The sequence below is a fragment of the Penicillium griseofulvum genome (genome assembly GCF_001561935.1).
Source record: "Penicillium griseofulvum strain PG3 chromosome Unknown contig_80, whole genome shotgun sequence".
NCBI classification, from domain to species: domain Eukaryota; kingdom Fungi; phylum Ascomycota; class Eurotiomycetes; order Eurotiales; family Aspergillaceae; genus Penicillium; species Penicillium griseofulvum.
Window position 1 is genome coordinate 2,876,755 of NW_024467471.1, and position 18,900 is coordinate 2,895,654.

Below are 18,900 nucleotides of genomic sequence, written 5' to 3' on the forward strand. Positions count from 1 at the left end.
TATTTTGCGTGGACCCAATTATCTAGTCCGGATATAGGTAAATGGACTTGAGATAGGTCGGATATTTTATGCAATGCACGTTCGTGTCGAAGATCCAAAGCTTTTAAGAGGTTCTGCCTTGCTGCTTTGACCCCCCGCGAAAGCTATCCACATTAGACATTCCTGGCCAATCAGAGATCGAATTGGTTATATGATGATCTTTGTCAAATGTATATAAAAAGAATCGACGTTGATGTTTAGACATTCAATAGGTTAATAGTTTAAACTATCATGGTATTTGTTAATAGATAGATCACATTCTCTATTTCTGGATGTTTTCAGGAGTATCGCTCCTTTATCTCCTAAATCCTAAAAGTATTTATGTCACTGGTATAGAGGCATTGGAGATTCCGAGGGAAGATGATCCCAGTGATGAACTTCACATCGCATAAGACAATATAGACTTGATGTCTATTCGATATGGTATACGCGACGTATTAATACTAGTTTAGGCGTAGGCATGTGTGCTAACTTAACTAGAATGGCAAGAAAGTAGCCGACCTCAACCACAAACTACCTGGAGTATATAAATCAGCGACCTGATGCTGGGAGGGAGGAGGTCGAGACCGTTCGCAATATTGAAAGGCTCACATGGAAGATTCGCATATGCTGGCATAAGTAGGGATGATTCACCATCTAACTTTCCAAGTTGAAGGGAAAACCGCAAATATGGACGATGCATCAATTCACGAGACCCAGGTAGGTAAGTTCACAACCGCACTAGAATTTCACTAAGTAATTATCTAGTTTATAACTCAAATTTAGAGACGAGAGACGAGAAAAGTCGAGATTGTTTCTCTTATACTTTCACATTGCGAGTGTGTGGGGACTGTTCGGTGGAGTCAAGGCGAATAGCGCATTTGAGGACCTGGTGCGCAAAGATAGTGATAGTAATGCCATTGGAGGGCGTCTATGCCGTATCCCGGGACCGAGTTTAGAATATAGCCTGTATGGTACATGGATGCCCCAGAGAGAAACATCAGTGGAATTGGGGACCCTTTATACAAGATAGCGCACTGATGTCTTCTTCGGATATTTCCGATTCTTAGCGTAGCTACTAGGTCCAATAGTCCATAAAACGCACGGATGACTTTCCCAAACCAGGATGAATTTTCATAAGTAGACCACAATCAGATTCATCGGAAATAAGCACCACCTAATACATAGTCAATGCTCTTCGTAGATCCAAATTCTCCGCCACCGTGCACGCGGCATTTTTTCGGAGAAGAGGGGCGAATGTAGATCAGCATTCAACAATCAGATTTTTTTTTGACTTCACGAATAAACCCTTGGCAGGAATTATTGAGTTGAGAGGCAGTAAATATTGAAATGTTTCGATCAAGAGATACTATTCCACAAGAGATAGTATCCCCGAACTCCCCGAAATTGAACTTTATCGTCCAGGATCGTGCAGGTACAAAATGGGCTGCAGCATTGATTGCAGATCGGAAGAACAATTAGGGTTGTCCCCACTTAGACTATTGCTCCTGCCTTGGATCTTAATGGGGTTATTTGACGCTATTGATTTCATAGACCACTATGACGGCCTCCAGCCATATAATCCAACGAGCACGAACTGGAAGCGAGGGAAATGTGGATAGATGGATAAAGGATAAATAAGGTGAAACATATCTCATTCGCAGGTTCGGCAATAAAGCAAAAACACTAGCGGAACCCACCTGCTTTTTGTTGAATAATCTAAGTGGATTTTCTCCTGTCAGACTAGTGTGCTTGGCTCTTAGCCAGACGCGGATGCGCGGATGTTACTTGGAACCCAGGTTATTGGGTCAGCTAGTATCTCGGGTTTTAATATGAACCAATCTCTCGCATATTAGACAAAGCAATTATTGCCACGTGCTAGGGGTAGTTCGTACTTCAGGCAGTACGATTGTGAACTTGTATGTTGTAGGTAGAGAGGGAGATTCCTAATAGGGAATGTATAGGCCGTCCATGGTATCTAACCACGAGATTACCATGGATCAAGCCAAAATATAAACCAATCAGATGGAGATATACCGAAAACACAGTTCATGCCATATGGGGACTATGCCTAAATGGGACTTTATACATATACCACGGTACCTTTTCCGTCCAAGTCCTGGCGCCTCTGTCGTATAATAATATATACAAAGCAAGACTACTGGTCACAGCTCCTACTAATCATTAGACGAGTTAGGAGTCTAGGGCTGGCGTTTCCTGTGTTTCATGACCAGGGGAATGAGGCGAATATAATAGCCCTTCAAAATTAAAAGTTCTCCTATTGCTCTAGCTCGGTGGCTGAATGCCCAGCTGGTGATCTTCAACTCCGGTGGGGAGGATCTCGTGTTCCTCTCGGCTTTTGCCTATTTATGTATTTTATTTTTATTGTGCGCAATAATTGATAGTCTTTGATCCCTCTTTCGTACATATGTATTAAGAAGCGGGCCATTCCCCCACATCGTGATCCCGGGAGACTTCCTCTCGAGCATTGTGAAAGTGGCGGTCCTATCTACTATAAGTCAACAGGTGAACTTTGCGATCTCTCTTTCAGCGCATTGGATACTCCCCTGTTCACAATCGCAATCTGTGCACAAACTTGTCCTTCGTTTATATACGCCTCTATGATACGATGACTACACTATCAACAGCCCGCGGCCACCAGGCCCTCGCCGTGAGTGCAGTATTTACAACTATAGCGACATTCATTACTGCCGTCCGTATATTCACACGAGCCTTTCTCGTCAAACAAATGGGAGCGGATGACTATGTCATCCTAGTCTCTCTAGCCTTCTCATGGATTTTCTTCGGCCTGATGGTAGGCGAAGTCTTCCACGGCATGGGCGAGCACTATACCGATATCCCCGCCCCAATCTTCAAAGCTCAGATGATTGTACGCTCCATCTCAATAGAATATCTCCAAAAACAGTGCAGCTCCATTAACATGATTCTCTTACAGTACTTCTGGGCTTCAGTCCCCATATACCAAACAAGCCTCATCAGCACAAAGATGTCAATCCTTCTCCAATACAAACGAGTCTTCTCCACGCCACGCATGCGTCTAGCATGCTGGCTCATGATCGGTGTTCTAGGCGTCTACGGAACATGGACCATCATTAGCGCCTGGGCTAACTGTGTCCCTCTCGCCAAATTCTGGGATGATACCGTCCCAGGCTTCTGTTTCGATAAAAAAGCTTTGTGGTTCTCCAACTCAGCTATTCACATTATTACCGATATCGTCATCCTCATATACCCAATGCCAGTCCTGAGATCACTACAATTGCCCAGGAAGCAAAAGTTCGCTCTCATGGCTGTTTTCGCCCTAGGTGGATTGTAAGTTTAGCCCTAGATCACGACAATCTACAATGCTGACTATTATCCCAGTGTCTTGATCACAAGTATCCTCCGCCTCAAATCACTCCTCATTATCTCCAATTCAACAGACCCAACCTGTAAGTACTACCATCTACCAACGACCTCCTACCATCCCATATCTAACAAACCACAGATGACAATGTCGGTGCAGCAACCTGGTCCGCCGTCGAGTGCAACGTAGCAATTATCTGCGCCTGTCTCCCAGGCACACGCGCCTTCCTTTCCAAACTCCTGCCACATATTTTCTCAACCCGAAGCAACGGCTACCGCAGCAAGACGACACGACCTTCCCGAAACGGACGCAGTGTCCTCACAGGCGATGGAAACACGCAAGTTCTAGCTTCTGTCGTCGGCGGACGTGATCACTCGGGCTACGATCACGATTTAGAAGATCTGTCGCCGTCTGGTTCGTTCAATAGCTATACCAAGGAACCGACGAAAGAAGCCTTTGCGGGCATTAAGGTTACGACCAATGTTACGCAGGAAAGAACCTCGCATTCGAGGATTGCTGTTAACGATGATATGGGCAGTACGAAGGAATTGGTCAAGAAGCATAGCTTTTGATCTATAATGATTTGGATTAATGAGTTCTTTGTATATAAATTTCACTTTTCTTTTGGTGGTTTTACCTTTGCTCTTGTATTTCTATGGCTTTATGTAGAGACTGACTTTGTCCGCTTTAAGAAGATATACAACATACGAGCAGTGGAACTTGCTGTGGGTGATTCCCAGGTTCCAGAAGATCTTTGAGCCCCTACTTGACACGTTGGGGGCTAGAGTCGCCATTATTGGGCGAGCGGTAGGTGAGATGGTCCACGGTAATGCGCTTATTATGGCCCGCGCTTGTGGAGGCACGTCATCGTCATGATATACCTAGGTAGCGGAGAATGCCAAGGGTAAAAGTACGACTTTGGGTCCACATGGTAAGATTCAAAGCTGGAGGAGCCGCTTAGGCCAAGCTAGAGAGAGTTACATGATGATTGAGTCTGCTATGCATGAAAGGTGGATAGCGTGATGCAATATAAAAACCAAGACCTCATAGTTATGGGTGTTATAGATCGTCACTTGCCCTGCTCTAGTAAGGTAGGTGGACACCATAGTCTAGCGGGTTAATAGTTTGGGGTGTATTTCTTATCCCCTTAACCCTATCTTTGGTGTTGTCCTTCCGTATCGCCTGGACCCAATGTGCCGTTTGATCGCCGGTCAATCCAGGTGGTGACTTTTTACTTTTCTCATTTATCACTGCATACTAGTAAGGGTAAAAGATGATCCTCTATATTCGGAACATGTCTTCCCACTGGTTGCATAGTCCGCGTCGCTAGTCCAGTTGACATAGAAGAAACCCTATATCTGATAAGCATGCAGTAGCCTCTTTCCCTCCGTAGAATTTCCAGGTCTGAGGATGTCGAGGTGAAGTGGGCAAAGAGTTGGACACGACCTTATAGTTAGTATCATTTTAAAGAGATGTTACGTGACGGCGTATTAGGCCGCTAAACCAAATGCAAACTACGTAACTTCAAAATCATTCAGTGCTACGTACAAATTCTTCAAACACGAGCTCTAGGGTATTATGAATGCATTGTAAAGACAAGTGTACAGATGTCGAAGCGAACAAAACGAGCTAATCATTCAGTATGCATGAGACCCGCCCATTGTACATTCGGAAGCCGCCCACATTTCAGAGACTAAGGGCTCATGACAAGGAATATGCAAAAGGAAAAAATCGAAAAGAATTCTAGGCAAGGATCTGGAAGATGAACACTGGTATATGCAATGTGCAATGCGAAATTATGCTTGCAAACACGCAGATGTCATCATGCAAATCCTACAGACTCAAGATCGTGGTGAATCGTGCATCTGCTGCAAAGAAGATTTACTCTACTCCCAAACATTGGAGAAGAGGTCGTCAGATCCGGCAAATCCACCGGACTTGTTGTTCGTGTTCGTGGAGGTAGTGTTGGAGACTGGGGCAGCGCTGGCCCAGCCACCGAAATCCTCGTCCGCTGCAACAGTGGGTGCTGGCTTGGAAGCAGCACTAGGCGCACCCCAGCCGTGGCCCACATCGTTCGGGGTCAAAGTGTCAGGGACCTTCATCATGGATGCAGGCGAGGGTGCGGCAGGAGCAGCCGATGGAGCAGGATCAGGTGTGCTCCATGCGTTTCCGCCCCATGGATCGAGGCTTCCAGACATCATGTTAGCTGCTGCTGTGGTCGCAGCACTGGCCGATGGCGCCCTAGGGGCAGCAGGAGGCTGTATCGGAGGAGCAGAAATATTAAACGCAGATTTCATTTCCTGCTGAGGAGAGGTTGCGGTAGACTTTGGGGGCGAGACTGTGGGGGCAGACGCAGGAGGAGAAGAAAACCCGAATAGGTCATTTGACAGGGACGATGATGGAGGGTTAGGCTTAACAGTCGGGGAAGAAAACCCGCCGAATCCGAAATCTTGCCCATTAGAGGAGACAGAAGTTGTTCGGGACTGGGGCTGGGGCTTCGGGGCAGACATGGTCGGGGAGGCGAAGCTATCAAAAAAGTCGCCGCCCGCAGATCCCGATGGCGATGTGACCTTCGGGGCAGCAGGAGTTGACTTGGCGCCGCCGAAAGATGAAAGATTGGAGAATGCCGATGGCTTCTCCACCGGTTTGGCGGGTGGAGGGGAAGTAGTACTCGGGAAGCTCAGTCCACTGAAGGCATCTGTCAGACCACCCATATGAGACGAAGGGGACGGGGCAGGAGGCGAGGCCATGGCGCCGAAGGAGTTGCCCCGCTGGTGCTGTGCGGGTTGTGTCGGCTGCGGCTGCGGCTTCGAATACAATGACAAGATCGACTGTTTGAGGTCCGGTCGCGACATTCCGGCTGGTGGTGCTGGTGTGGATGCTGTGCTAGACGGGCGACTACCAGTAGAAGGTTGGGTGCTACCGAAGAAGTCGAGACCCAGCAATGAATCATTGGGCTTGTGAGTCTTGACTGGTGCAGGCTGTGCTTGTCTAGGTGGCGCACGCGGAGTAGGTCCGGTTGTGCTAGGGCGAGGCGGAGGAGATATATCATCGCCAAACAAATCAATCGAGGCTTGCTGACGGTGCGCCGGAGGCTGGCTGGGAGCGGGTACACGTTGCGAAGCGGAACGTTCGATCTTTGCTTTCTCCTGTACGACCGCAAGAGGCTGATCGTTCAGTTACTGATGCTAACTGACCGGTCTATCATGCGATCACTCACCACGTCGTCATCGCCGTCATCCAGGGTCGAGGGATCCGGCATCTCACCGTCCATTACCCATCGCTTGCTCTCGTACTTCGTCCGAATGAAGTTCTCGATTTTCCTGTTCACAACTAGTTAGAAACCATCACCGAACAAGTGCCATTGGAATGCACTTACGCATCGGAGGGAACATGGCCGGGTGCCAGTTTCGCTTCCCAGTATCTGCATTCTATTAGCCCATGCCCAACGTGGCCGGTCAATTGATTGCAACGAACTTATTTGCTCTTCCATTGCCCCATCTCACAACACTCTGAAGCTGTTCATCGGTCCACGCATCGAGATCCACGGACTTAACTCGGCTGATATGCGTACCCATACCCCTGTGAATGCCCGAGCACCGAATGCAAACAAAGACACCCAAGTTCCAGGAAGCCCATCGCGGATCTATTCATAAAACAATTCAGTATATAAGTGCCAAGAAAGATGGAGATGAAGCCAGCGTGGGCGCAACTCAAGGAGGGGATCGGGGACCACTCACGCTTGTTCCGTTTACAGTCGGCACATATCTTGTTGGGCTCGAGTTTCAGCAAAGCCTTGATAGTCTGCGAGTTCTGGGCCGCTTGGCCTGGAGTAGGACGTCGAGACATTATAGCAGCACCTAATGGATGGGTGAAAGGATAAAGAAACAATGAGAGCAACCTAATTATTCTTAGGTGGCGGTCGGCACCGTGCGGCCTAAGGCTGCGGTGTGTATACGGATGGGGGAAAATGCCAGTCACGCAGTTTGAAGTAAAGTAACAGGTCACTACCCAATAACATATCTTTGCAAATATTAACTACTTTGTATATTTACTTTGATAGAATAACTTCTTTTAAAGTTATAATCTACAAAATCTGGTTGGTCCAAAAACGACGCCTCTCTCCGTATCATGCATGTCGGCCTTTCTGCAGCCTTGGTCCCCGCAAAACAAAATGATCGAATATATCTCATTCAAGCCCCTCAGGCTTTCGGCTGAGGATTCTTAACAGCACTAGTATCTTCTGTGAAACGCAGACTGACACTGTTCACACAATGACGCTCATCCGTGGGATTATCATACCCCTCACCCTCGAATACATGGCCGAGGTGACCCCCACAGTTGGTGCATACGATCTCTGTCCGCTTCATGCCAAATGTGTTATCAACATGTCTAGTCACAGCGCCAGGGATGGAATCAAAGTATGCTGGCCAGCCGCAGCCAGATTTGAACTTGTGCTCGGCAGTGTAAAGTGGCGCATCGCAACCAGCGCAATTGTAGACGCCTTTCGAGGGGTAGTGAGAATCGTATTCACCGGTGCCGGGGCGCTCGGTACCCTTTTCACGGAGAATGCGGAACTGTTCTGCAGTCGTTCTTGTAAGCCATATATTGTCTAGGACTTTAAACCTTCCATGATGTACAAACCTGGGTTCAAAACAGCTCTCCACTGGTCTTCGCTTCTCTGGTCGGGGGGCGGCATGGTGTCGGTTGTTTTCTCGGAATTACGGTTGGAGCTAAAGAAGGCACCGAAAAATGGAATGGTTGATGCAGCTCTAAGAACCCTAGTGCTTGTCTTCGAATGGGGAAGTTTGCGCGTCGAGGACAAAAATCGCGAGGAGGAAAATGTCGGCGCAAGTCGGATAGGGGTGGTCTGGTGTCTGAGAGGTGAAATAAGATTGCGAGATAATTGGGATCGCATATGGAAGAATCGATAGGACCTAGAAATAATCTTGATAGGGAATTGAGGAGAAAATAAGCAGTCACTGGGAGCTGAAGAGAGATGAAAGTGGGGTGAAGCTAATCCCATATGGGCGCCTGACCACAGGGGCTTTACGTCATCATGCGGGGAGAAACTCCCGGGTGTCGGGGACTCTTTAAGGCCTAGACTGACATCGCTGCCGTCCAGGATCTATAGCATAGATTTATATGTTCCGTGTCCTACACTTTATTTTTGAAAAAAAAAGGTTTGATTCCAAATCAGCCCCAGGTCCCACCTGGGAAAACTCCAGCAGTGCAGGGGTATCTCAACAAAATCCAACATATTGAAGAATATAGGGAAAAAAAGATTAAGAAAAACGAAAACGGAAGAGCATAAAGAAAAGAAAAGCTCAAACAAATCTCAGCGCCGGTTCACTCCGGTCACCAGCATGGAGCCCCGGTTGAGCTCCACACGCCAACCCTCCTTCTGCAGCATATTCCACACGGCGGGTCCAATATGTGATTTACGGTCAAGGGAGTGGTGACCAAGACCGCACACAATATTGAACCCGCCGTGGGAACTCCGGCCTCCGCCACGGACGTACTTTTGGTCTCCCAGCCCGTCCCACCACGCCTGCACCCTCTCACGGGTGATTCTGACCGCATTGTCAACGGTCACACCATGCAGATCGAGATCAGCATGCGAGGACTGGCGATCCACCAGTCGGTCAGAAGCTACCGCTAGATGGCGCATGGCAAGTTGACGCTGTTCGTTTCCGACGTCCCGGTAATAGGCAGAGGCGCCTCCGTAGAGGGGATTTGAGCGAGCACGGCGGGCGGACTGGGATGCCTGGGCGAGGGCAAGTGATCGGGCCGCGAAGTGAGAGTTGGCGGCGGAAGCAGCTTCGTGGAAATCCATAAAGTCCGAAGCACTTTCTCCGTGGTGGGCTGGAGCCACATTCTCCTCTTCTTCGTCGAGGGTGACCGGGGACGAGACAAAGCTGATGATGTTTGAGACAGAGGTAAGTTCAGGTCGACGGGACAAGGTGTCGGCCAGTTCATCCGCAGCTGAAATTTGATTGTTTGTAATTCGAATCAAACCAATCAGAGTTGTAGGTTGGACGCCGGGGTACTTTTGGCTGAGCTCCCCCACTTGCGTGACGAGTACAGGATCGTCATCAATCTCATGAATATCCTTTGGTGCATGGGCCTGTGCCAAGGCTCGGATTGTTGCACAGAGTGACATTGAATTTTCATGATAAGTTGACGCAATTTTCTCTCTCTGCAGAGCACACGTTCGCGAGGAAATGAAGTCGATATCCTTCTTTCCTGTCTCCCATTTATTGGTAGCGGTGTTGTTCATGGCCTGGGAGGCCAACTCGGCTCGACGTTGTTTCTGCTGCTTTTTCTTCTTTCGAGATTTCTTGCCCCCGCCGTTCAGGTCCTCATTGGCCTGGAAGCCATCGATTGACTTGGGAATGGAGGATGCACCATCTTGACCAGTCTCTTTGGGGGTTTGTTGAGGAATTTCTCTAGCAATTTGTGTTTCTTCAATAAAAGCAAGATTGAGCAATACATCCATCGAGCGGCTAAGGTTATCATGGCAGTCTTCAAGAATGCGTTCAGCTTCCAGGCGAGTAATACTCGGGAACATGCTAATCAAATTCTGTGCCTTCTCGGCAGTTGTCATACCCAGAAAGGTGTATGCAAGCTTAGAGCCTTTGAGCTTTTGCACCTCATGATTGGCAGAGTTGGGGTTGTCATTATCGTGTTCTTGATTATCAAGCGATGGCCAGCTTGTAAAATCGGAGGGTGCATCGTCAGACGATTCGATCACAGATCCCGAGACGTCAGAATTGCGGAGGTTGGTTGTGCCTGTCGGGTCAAATGGCAAGTTCTCTTGCTCAACAGCAGATGCGTTCAACACGTCTAGGGTTTCACGTAACTGTTCGACCTGAGTGGGGATCGCTAAATCAAAGTCTGATACGATTGCAGCAAACAACGCGGGGTCAATTGGTGGGCAGTAGGTATTTTCAAGCTCCTAAACAAAGATCAAACATCAAAGATTAGACCAGAGATCATGACAAGCAAGTGGTACATCAACAAGACATGCGTGAATTGTGTGTGGACCAGTGGGATACGATATACCTTGAGGAGCTCATCGCTGCAGTCCCCCATGGCTGTGATGATGGATTTAGTTGCAGTGATGATAAAGGTACTTGTTTCATTCCCTGTTAAGGATTGTGATGATGGACAATTGTAAGGAATGTTGGTGGGGGTAACAAAGGGGAAAAGTGGCTTTTTCTCGTGATGATCTTGATACCTGCGATAAGATATAGAGATCGATGCGGGTAATGATGGGGGAACCAATCACAGAGCCAAACAATAGATCACGTGTGTATATCACGTGGGTGGGGTATCCTAGGTAGGAAGTTGCACGCATACACAGATCACGTGCTAGATGCCATGTTATGGACCGTTTGAAATGATACGATCAAACCTCAACATAAAACATTGAACGGACCCGATATTAGGACTTAAATAGAGTTCCTAGAGGAGTTCCTAGAGGCTACTGATAAGAATATATATATGGTCGTACTATGTATTTCTTTGTTCTGTCCAATCAGCCAGAATCTACTACACCTACATGAGCTCCCTATATCTGCCTCGTGTAAGCTACGCAGTATCTAGGCACGCTGAGACTTCTAACTATGTATAGATAAGTTACACATTGTGTCCAGAGCATATAATACATTGATTTTGGAATGTCTTGATCGATACAGCCCGTTTGTTCATTCCTGCAACTATAGGTTCAACTCTGTTTCCCCCATGTAGCTATATTGGGGCTCTAGGTATATAGACAACTTATTGAAAACACTGTACAATGGAGAATCAAATGTTATACCTGGAATAGTCAATTCCACAAATTAGGGCTTTTTCCGCCTTGTTTTGGCCGTCGACTACAAAACTGACATCTAGCCAGAATGATATCTAAAAAGACCACTGAAAATATATCACGAGGCCGCTTATGCAGCCCATTATTCTTGTTACAGTTAATTTATCTTAAGCATATCATCAGACAACTGGGGACATAACCAAATGCGAATCCCATTTTTTTGTTCAACGTATTATTCCAGAGTAGATGACTTGATTGCAGCTTGGCAGTCAAGAAACATTAGTAGAACTTCTCGGTAGGACAAATTTATATACTTTACACTTTAATTGAAGAATGATGAGGAATATGCAGAAAGATGCGTTTAGACCAGTCATCCAAGTGTACTGGAAGGATCAAAATATATAATAGCGATATAACATTCTTACCACACAGTAATAAACAAACGGCCAACCCTAAATGTATCGATTTTTGATCTTATCAAGTTCCACAAGGTTTACTATTATCGCAAACCCATAGCGAACATCGGGATCTGGCCCGAGCAATTTACATCGGCACGCCCACCCGACTTTAACTGCCTACTGACGTATCTATATCTTTCAACAAATATACTAATCTAGATAGCCCGTTCAAACAGATTTGTCTTTATTCAATTATCAAAAGCCTCCGTATAATGTTTTCATCCTGTCTTCGAACGAATCGAACTGCATTTTTAGCTTGTTTTTCCCAGCCAGCGCGAAGATTCTCAACTACCGGGGTAAAACACATGGCAACCACAAGAAAAGAATTCCTTTGCATCCTTCCCGACAATCCGAATGTGCTGGCCATTAGAAAACAAGTTAAAAGGTACATCATAGCTCTAGACATACAAGTTGATCCGAGCACAACTAACAATATTGGCTAGAATCCACTACGACGGAATCAAACCCTTAATAGCAGCCGGAAAGCTTGTTGATGGAGGTGCCATCTTTGAAAAACACCCCGAAGAGGGCAAAGATGCTCTGTTTAAGGGTAGTGTGATCGTGTACTCTGCCAATAATGCCGAAGAAGTCCGCGCCATTCTCGAGAAAGACGTTTATGCTACTAGTGGCGTGTGGGACTTGAGTAAAGCACAAATTATCCCTGTAGGTGGAATCCTGATTCCTGAATCTGCATGGGTGTGCTAATAAATTAGTATGTTGCAGCTGTTCGAGAGCCGCTTCCATGATGGATATAGGTGGTTGAATTATATATAGAGTTTATGCAACCCCTGGCTGGATACCTCTGGCTGGATATGAGAAAGGGGTTCTGTAGGAATTGAGCTTTGCAATCTTCAATATAACGTTCGTAATGATTTGAACCAAGTGGCTCTGATTATTGAAGTCCTATTTTGTCAAAGACGGAGGTTACAAGTCACCTACTACTCTTATGAATACAAATCTAAGCATCAAAGTAACCCCGAGAGTATGAGATATGGACTAATGTTATGTTTGGAACCTTCGAAGTTCAACAAGATGAGTAATTGACAAACACATCAACGAGGCCATGATTCATTCGTGTAGGAATGTTAAAGCGTCTGGAAAAAGATAATGAGATACAGACAAGGTATAGGATGATTGTGTACCTAGGAGGGAAGGGAAAAAGGAAAACCCCAGACGCTATGCGAAGAGATAAATCAAAGCTTGTGCCGAAACAAGACACTAGGCCCCCACGTTAGGCCGAATATACTGCGCTCTTTAATGCCAGGTGATCATGATACCAAACCAGGAAAAAAAGATGCAGTAATCAAAGAGGGCAAACCCCTAACAAAAGCCGCATTTCACCTTCCCTGCTAGATGCCAATGAGTGCGTAAAAATACGAGCCCTGGGAATTGGTACACGGGGAATTATGAAGAAACATTTGAAAGGATGTGGGTAATGCATGAAGATGGGAGAACGCGGCTTGAATGTACATGTTCTAGGAAGATCCTGAACTGACAAAAAGCATGGGTATTTCCGTGCGCTACTAAAAACGAGAAAGCAGAAGTGTGGGAAGAGAAGAAACGAAACGAGTGAGGATTCCAGCCCCGGATTCACCACATATCATCGTCATCGTCGTCATCGAGTTGGACGTCGTCGCCAAAGGACGAGTGTCCGGGTTGGTAGTGGCCCGGGCCGTAAGCTTGGCCATTTTCATAGGCCTGCTTGTCGCCCCTCGCGTGGCTACCATAGCGATCATGCGGATCGTCATCATAGTCGTACATGGAAGAGTCATCGTAGGCACTTTCTCCGTAGTTTTGTTGTTGCTGCTCCTGAGACTGTGCGAGGCTGTTAGTAATCTGGCTCATTCGTAAGCCGAGAGCCATTCGCTTACCTCTTGGTATCGCTGATATTGCAGATACTCATCTGGCTGATCTCGTGATTTTGACGATCTCTGGGATGACCCAGATGAAACCACTGGCATCTGTGGGTGCATCTTTTGTACCTTGGCCAGGTATGAGTACATGAAGTTGCTCAGTAATACTTGAGAGTACAGAGCTCGCCGGGGATTCGCGAGCTTGATATGCGCCATCCGGTAAATAGCTCGCTCCTCCAAAATCGAGAAGCGAGACCATGGATAATCGACGTCGGCACGAAGTACTCGAATTGGTGGTTCGGGAGAAAGGTTTCGTGACGAATGTTTTCGGTGGTGGCCTTCATTGCTGTGCTTCTTCCGTCCACCGCCAAAAATAGAAGAGAAAATGCCGTCTTTCTCTTTTTTCGAGTCACCCGATGCTCTCCTCGCACTGTCTTTGCGTCGTTCTTCCTCAAGCTTCGGATCGAGGCGGTCCAAAACAAGACTTTCGCGTCCACGTGGAGTGCTCTCGATAGATGACTGTAGAACATCTAGACGTGTGTTGTCGTGGGTTTTATCAACAACCTTAGATTTGGTCTTTTTTGAATCGCTGTCCTTGTCCTTCTTCTTGTCTTTTTCTTCGCTGCCCAGTAACCAGTGCCAACTGGACTTGCGGCTACCATCAGAGTCCTTCTTGTCTTTTGATTTCTTGCTCTCAGATTTCCGGTCTTCGGGTTTGCGTTCTTCTGAGATGGTAGGGATGAAAGAAAGACTGTCAGTGCGGGTGCTGCTGCCAGGTATCATCTGGGGGTTATTAGCAAAGTCATTAAGTGAAGATGCGGGCTCGTGAGGAGGTTGGCGAGGATTCTTAGGTCGTTTTGGTGCCGGGTCATGGGAAGGCGTGGGTTTCGACGACGGTGTAGATGCCGCAGCATGATCCGATGACCGCATACTTTGTGAAGGGGGACTTGGTATGCGGTTGGACTCAGTGTTGGGAGGTGTTTCAATTATTGCAGGGATCTTTTGGTCGCCTGGGGTTATGTTCATGGTGGATCGGCCATTCGAGCTGATACGAGAATGCCATTTCCGTGTATTGGCCCCATCTCCCGACTCGGATCGATCCAAAGTAGCATCCGTTTGCACACCAGTGGGCAACCCTTCGTGCTCGGTCTCAGGCTGGTCTGGAATTGAATCGAATGTCGAACTCGCGGTTGAGCTTGGGGCATAAGCTGAGCTATGTGATGAGGCAGAAGGGGCTCGAGCCGCACGAGTCGTTTTGGGAGTAGGATCAGTCGAGACACGGGTGAGCCCCAGAATCGTGGGTTCTTGAGGCGGTAGAACCACAGGAGGTCCTGCATCACTCCCTGCAGATTCAGATGCTCCCCGTCCAACTCGTTTAGAGTATGGCAACTTTTCACCCTTTTTCACACTCCCTGCTTTTATATATTGTGTCCGGGTTGATCGGCGTAAGCTGTTTCCCGGAAGTGTGGGGGGAAGGATCGGTCTGTCGTCATTTCCTGCAATACTGGCATTCTGCATTCCGCGCACGAGTGCTTCTTTGTCTATCGGTTTCGAATCATCCACCAAGCTTCCCAACTGTTGCAGGTTGGGACTCAACATGTCACCTCGTTTACTTGACTGAGAGCGTTGATGTTCCAACCGATCTGCACCATCTGTGTAACCTGAAGAATTGTCGATTTGTCTCGATAACATAGAGCGCTTGCGATGAAGACCACCTCCTGATCCTTGGCGTTCAGACCCTAAAGTCGAATACTCGCCGGATCTGCGTTTGATATGATCTGCCTTGCTATCGAGAAATGACTTGAATTCTTTCGGGGCGAGTTCAGGATGCAGTCGCGCAGGAACCCAGAATAACCGGGAGGCGTCATCTTCGTCGGCCGAGGGCGAGGGGGGTGATGCGAAGCCTGGGAGATCAGGGTCACCGGCGGCGGCTACATCCATTGACATGCGCCGAATCGCAGCGAGATTGTGCATTTCCTGCACGACGGCTGCGGGGTTCGATTCATAGTCGATATCGTTGAGAGGGAAAGACGAGGTTGCGGTGTCTGAGGGACGAGTACCACCGGAATTCCCGGGATCACTTTCTCGATCAAAAGACCGGTTTGCAACAAGTGGCGGTCGTTGATTTCCATTTGTCCGTATCGTGTGCCCATCTGACGAGGATTGGTGAAGTGGCGAGGACGGGGAAAGAGGTGACTCGGAGCCTGCGGCGGCCCGCGGGATGGTTGTTATTGACTCGCCGAGGGGGGTCGTTATATAACTCAGGCGTCTCGGATCATTACGATCGTAGTCGTCGTCGTCATACATGTGTCCGATAGCTTCCGTCACATGGTGGCTTGGATCGCTGATTGATAGATGGGCGGCATGACCTCTCCGCGTCGCATGCCCGCCAGCCTCGTGGGCAGTCGTGGAAGCCTGATCGAGTACAAAAAATCATTAGAATCAAATGCGCCAGTTTCAAGCCAAGATCCTGTTTTCAAGGTCCACGGGAAGGGGTCCAATTCGGTAGGAATGTGGGTGTGCCTGAGGGGTTCGAGGTTGAGGGGCTGACAAAAAAGTCACACCCACATGGACCAAAAAAAAGGACCAGGAGATCCACACACCTGCATGGGAAACCAGTTGTACAGGGACCAGAAGACGTCAAAAGACGGAGCCCGAAGGGCAGAAGCTTAGGAGGAGGGGGCAGTGTCCACGTTGGATAGCAAGGAGGAACGGGTCATCGAAGCGGGGAAAGACGAATGGAGACAAAGGGCAGCGTATGCATTCGGATACTACCGAGTCCAAATGAGCGTCATGAGTCGATAAGTTTTTGAGAGAAGAAAGGAAAGAGAAGGATGGAGGAATGGAGGAGGGAGTTTAGCGGGCGGAGAGAGTACATAGTGACCTCCGCACCTGACATCTTACACTCCAAATACAATTCTTTCTATATTAAGAGTTTCTATCTAGTTTACTTTTTTTTTTATATATATATAATTGAACTAAGGTCTTTTAGGTTGTTTAGGTCCTTTTGAGATCTTATTTCATTGAGAAACTTATTGTCTCCACTTAAACGGGGGGGAAAATGGTGGACGATCGATTGATCTACATCCTCCACGTTCTATTTCTTTCTTCCCTCCCAACTTGAATCTCACTTGAATTCAGTGATACCTTTTGGTTCGGATTCTAACACCGGACTTCAAAGAATTAAGTACTACCTATCTTTCAGAGCTGACTATATATTTCTTCGATCCGTGACACCACAATGTACCTCAAAGGCTGAATTGCCTACTCATCACATCTTTCAAGGGCTGGATTGACGAGGTTATCACACTTCGAATTTGCCATCGGAAAGCCGCCAGGTAACCCTTTGTCTATAATTTAAGCCCACAGATGAACTAGATGGGGTCAGACCTGAGATTCGATAGAAAGTCGTGTAACTTTCTTCAACCTCGGGGACCGACAATAGCTGGATATGCTGCGTATATCACCACGCAAGTATTCCAAGGTTTGTACAATTGATAAATAACACGAAAAATGCTAGATCAGAACGCAAATTTCAAACCGAGAAAGACCTCTAGGGCCGAGGGCATAGGATGTCATCAAACCTAAAATGTCAGGCCTACATAGATCTGAAAGTTGTATTCAAAAACTAGAGATGAGGCATAGAAAGTCTGGAAAAAAACCCGGGGAAAATCAATGGGAAATGCTCTGCATAAAACCAAAACGATCCAAGACAGTATCCCCAAGCAACCCCCCGAAGAAAAAAAAAAGTATGAGAAACTCCACGCTGAAGAATGTAAATGGCGCCAACTTTAACATAAACGAACGAATAGAAAAAGAAGTTTGACGAATCCGTATACGCCAGGATATATGTAGGGCAAGAGTTGGGGATATGTTCATCAAGCCCCAGAGAAATGTCCAGAGTTCATCACAGTGCTACATGGACAATTCGATGCGATGCGCATAAAACTTAAGAAGCCTCAACATAGTTGCTGTAAATGAATTAGCCACCAATTCTAGAAAGTTGGGACAAGTTCTTACCTGGGGAAGATGCCCACGCGATCACCAATGCGACCAGTCCACCAGTCCTCCGCCTTCTCCGTGCGCTTCATAATGGTAATAATTTCACCCTTCTTGAATCCAAGGTCGCCCTCCTGATCCGCATCAAATGTGAAAAGGGCAACCGCCTGGTCTGATCTCAATTGGGCTGCACCAGTCTTTTGCTGGAAAACCGGCTTAGGGGCAGTTGGACGAGTAGGTCTGCGATCCGAATAGACATATTCCTCCTCGAATGGCGCAGTGTTACTCCGGTTGCGGCCATAGCTATCAAATGAATCGCCGGCAGGGGCCCGGGTTGTCGCGGAACGACCGAGTCCCGAGGCAGGCCGATCATAAACATCATCAGCCCAGGTGTTCGCGCGGCGCGGCTTATCACGGTAGTCGTAATCATTTTCAGTGTTAGATCGACCACGCTGAGTACCTTGACCGTAGGCTTCGCCCTTGCGTCCCTCCCAGACCACATCGTCATGGCTCTCGTCATAGACAGGGATATCATTGTACATGGAGTCACCATAGCCCCGGATATTTCCTTGGAATGCACGGGAGTTCAGCACGCGCATCAGAGCATCGGCGGCCGGTGGGGCGCGAATGCTGCCGGTGAGGAGTTGGTTCGCGGAGACACGACTGCGGTACAATTTCTCGTTCGCATCCTTGCGTTCCACCAGCATACTACCTTCGAGACTGACACCGGCGAACAGACCCTTGGTTTTTGAGTAGGAGAAGACGGCCGCAACGCCCTTCGTACTGGCTGCGCCGGCTGCCTCGGCATTTCGGCCGATCGGACCAGCAGCAAGTGATACATTACCACCCAGCGTCAGTGTTCCCACTTGCGAGAAGGTGCGAACAGCGGCAGCATCGTTGAGAATGAAAACAAAGTCGGTCAACTCAAACCCGATCTGTCCTCCAATTCCAGCACCTGCAGTCGCAATAGCTGATGGAGCCGACCAGGTCCCATCGCCAAGACGAGCGACAACGATACCGGAGCCAAATCGACCAGAGCCTAGGAAACCGGCCTTTAGAACCGTGAGAACCGCAAGACCCTAAAAGGTCTGTTAGCCATGGATGTGCGCAACGGGGGAATGATGGGTTTAAGTACCTTTGCATTGGCCAAAATCTCTGGGGGAATGACCTTGTCTGGACCGAATGATTGCCTAGGATCAACGAATGATGTCAAGATCTTTGCTGCCTTTTTGCACTCGCCTGTTAAGATAGCATCCACTGTCAGCCGGATATGCCGCATACGACTGCGGGGAAGTGGGCTTCGGAGATTGATGAAACTTACTGGCCATAGACGAGGGCAACGGATTGTTGATCCCGAGAGGCATCTTGGGTGGTGATTATCGAGGTAGAATGGAA

The 18,900-nt window shown here is 47.8% G+C and overlaps 7 protein-coding genes across 7 annotated transcripts; 2 read left to right on the forward strand and 5 right to left on the reverse strand.

Moving 5' to 3' along the window:
- Positions 1-2,767: 2,767 nt before the first annotated feature.
- Positions 2,768-3,954, forward strand: PGRI_020690 (putative integral membrane protein; the record flags this gene model as incomplete). Its single annotated transcript, XM_040789782.1, has 4 exons — positions 2,768-2,908; positions 2,975-3,348; positions 3,400-3,467; positions 3,524-3,954. 4 exons carry the CDS (start codon positions 2,768-2,770, stop codon positions 3,952-3,954), a joined length of 1,014 nt encoding a protein of 337 aa, XP_040646735.1.
- A 1,314-nt stretch (positions 3,955-5,268) lies between these two features.
- Positions 5,269-7,231, reverse strand: PGRI_020700 (uncharacterized protein; the record flags this gene model as incomplete). The annotated part of the gene is made up of 5 exons (XM_040789783.1): positions 5,269-6,549; positions 6,603-6,705; positions 6,762-6,806; positions 6,860-7,028; positions 7,123-7,231. 5 exons carry the CDS (start codon positions 7,229-7,231, stop codon positions 5,269-5,271), a joined length of 1,707 nt encoding a protein of 568 aa, XP_040646736.1.
- Positions 7,232-7,584: 353 nt separating this feature from the next.
- PGRI_020710 (peptide-methionine (R)-S-oxide reductase) lies at positions 7,585-8,081 on the reverse strand (the record flags this gene model as incomplete). Its single annotated transcript, XM_040789784.1, has 2 exons — positions 7,585-7,964; positions 8,027-8,081. The coding sequence occupies 2 exons, from the start codon at positions 8,079-8,081 to the stop codon at positions 7,585-7,587; spliced, it is 435 nt and encodes a 144-aa protein (XP_040646737.1).
- A 639-nt stretch (positions 8,082-8,720) lies between these two features.
- PGRI_020720 (uncharacterized protein) lies at positions 8,721-10,477 on the reverse strand (the record flags this gene model as incomplete). The annotated part of the gene is made up of 2 exons (XM_040789785.1): positions 8,721-10,340; positions 10,448-10,477. 2 exons carry the CDS (start codon positions 10,475-10,477, stop codon positions 8,721-8,723), a joined length of 1,650 nt encoding a protein of 549 aa, XP_040646738.1.
- A 1,481-nt stretch (positions 10,478-11,958) lies between these two features.
- Positions 11,959-12,399, forward strand: PGRI_020730 (YciI family protein; the record flags this gene model as incomplete). Its single annotated transcript, XM_040789786.1, has 3 exons — positions 11,959-12,038; positions 12,097-12,316; positions 12,367-12,399. The coding sequence occupies 3 exons, from the start codon at positions 11,959-11,961 to the stop codon at positions 12,397-12,399; spliced, it is 333 nt and encodes a 110-aa protein (XP_040646739.1).
- Positions 12,400-13,243: 844 nt separating this feature from the next.
- On the reverse strand, positions 13,244-15,813 carry PGRI_020740 (putative telomere silencing protein Zds1; the record flags this gene model as incomplete). The annotated part of the gene is made up of 2 exons (XM_040789787.1): positions 13,244-13,468; positions 13,525-15,813. 2 exons carry the CDS (start codon positions 15,811-15,813, stop codon positions 13,244-13,246), a joined length of 2,514 nt encoding a protein of 837 aa, XP_040646740.1.
- Positions 15,814-17,455: 1,642 nt separating this feature from the next.
- On the reverse strand, positions 17,456-18,869 carry PGRI_020750 (SYLF and SH3 domain-containing protein; the record flags this gene model as incomplete). The annotated part of the gene is made up of 4 exons (XM_040789788.1): positions 17,456-17,477; positions 17,527-18,584; positions 18,641-18,744; positions 18,827-18,869. 4 exons carry the CDS (start codon positions 18,867-18,869, stop codon positions 17,456-17,458), a joined length of 1,227 nt encoding a protein of 408 aa, XP_040646741.1.
- Between the last annotated feature and the right edge of the window lie 31 nt (positions 18,870-18,900).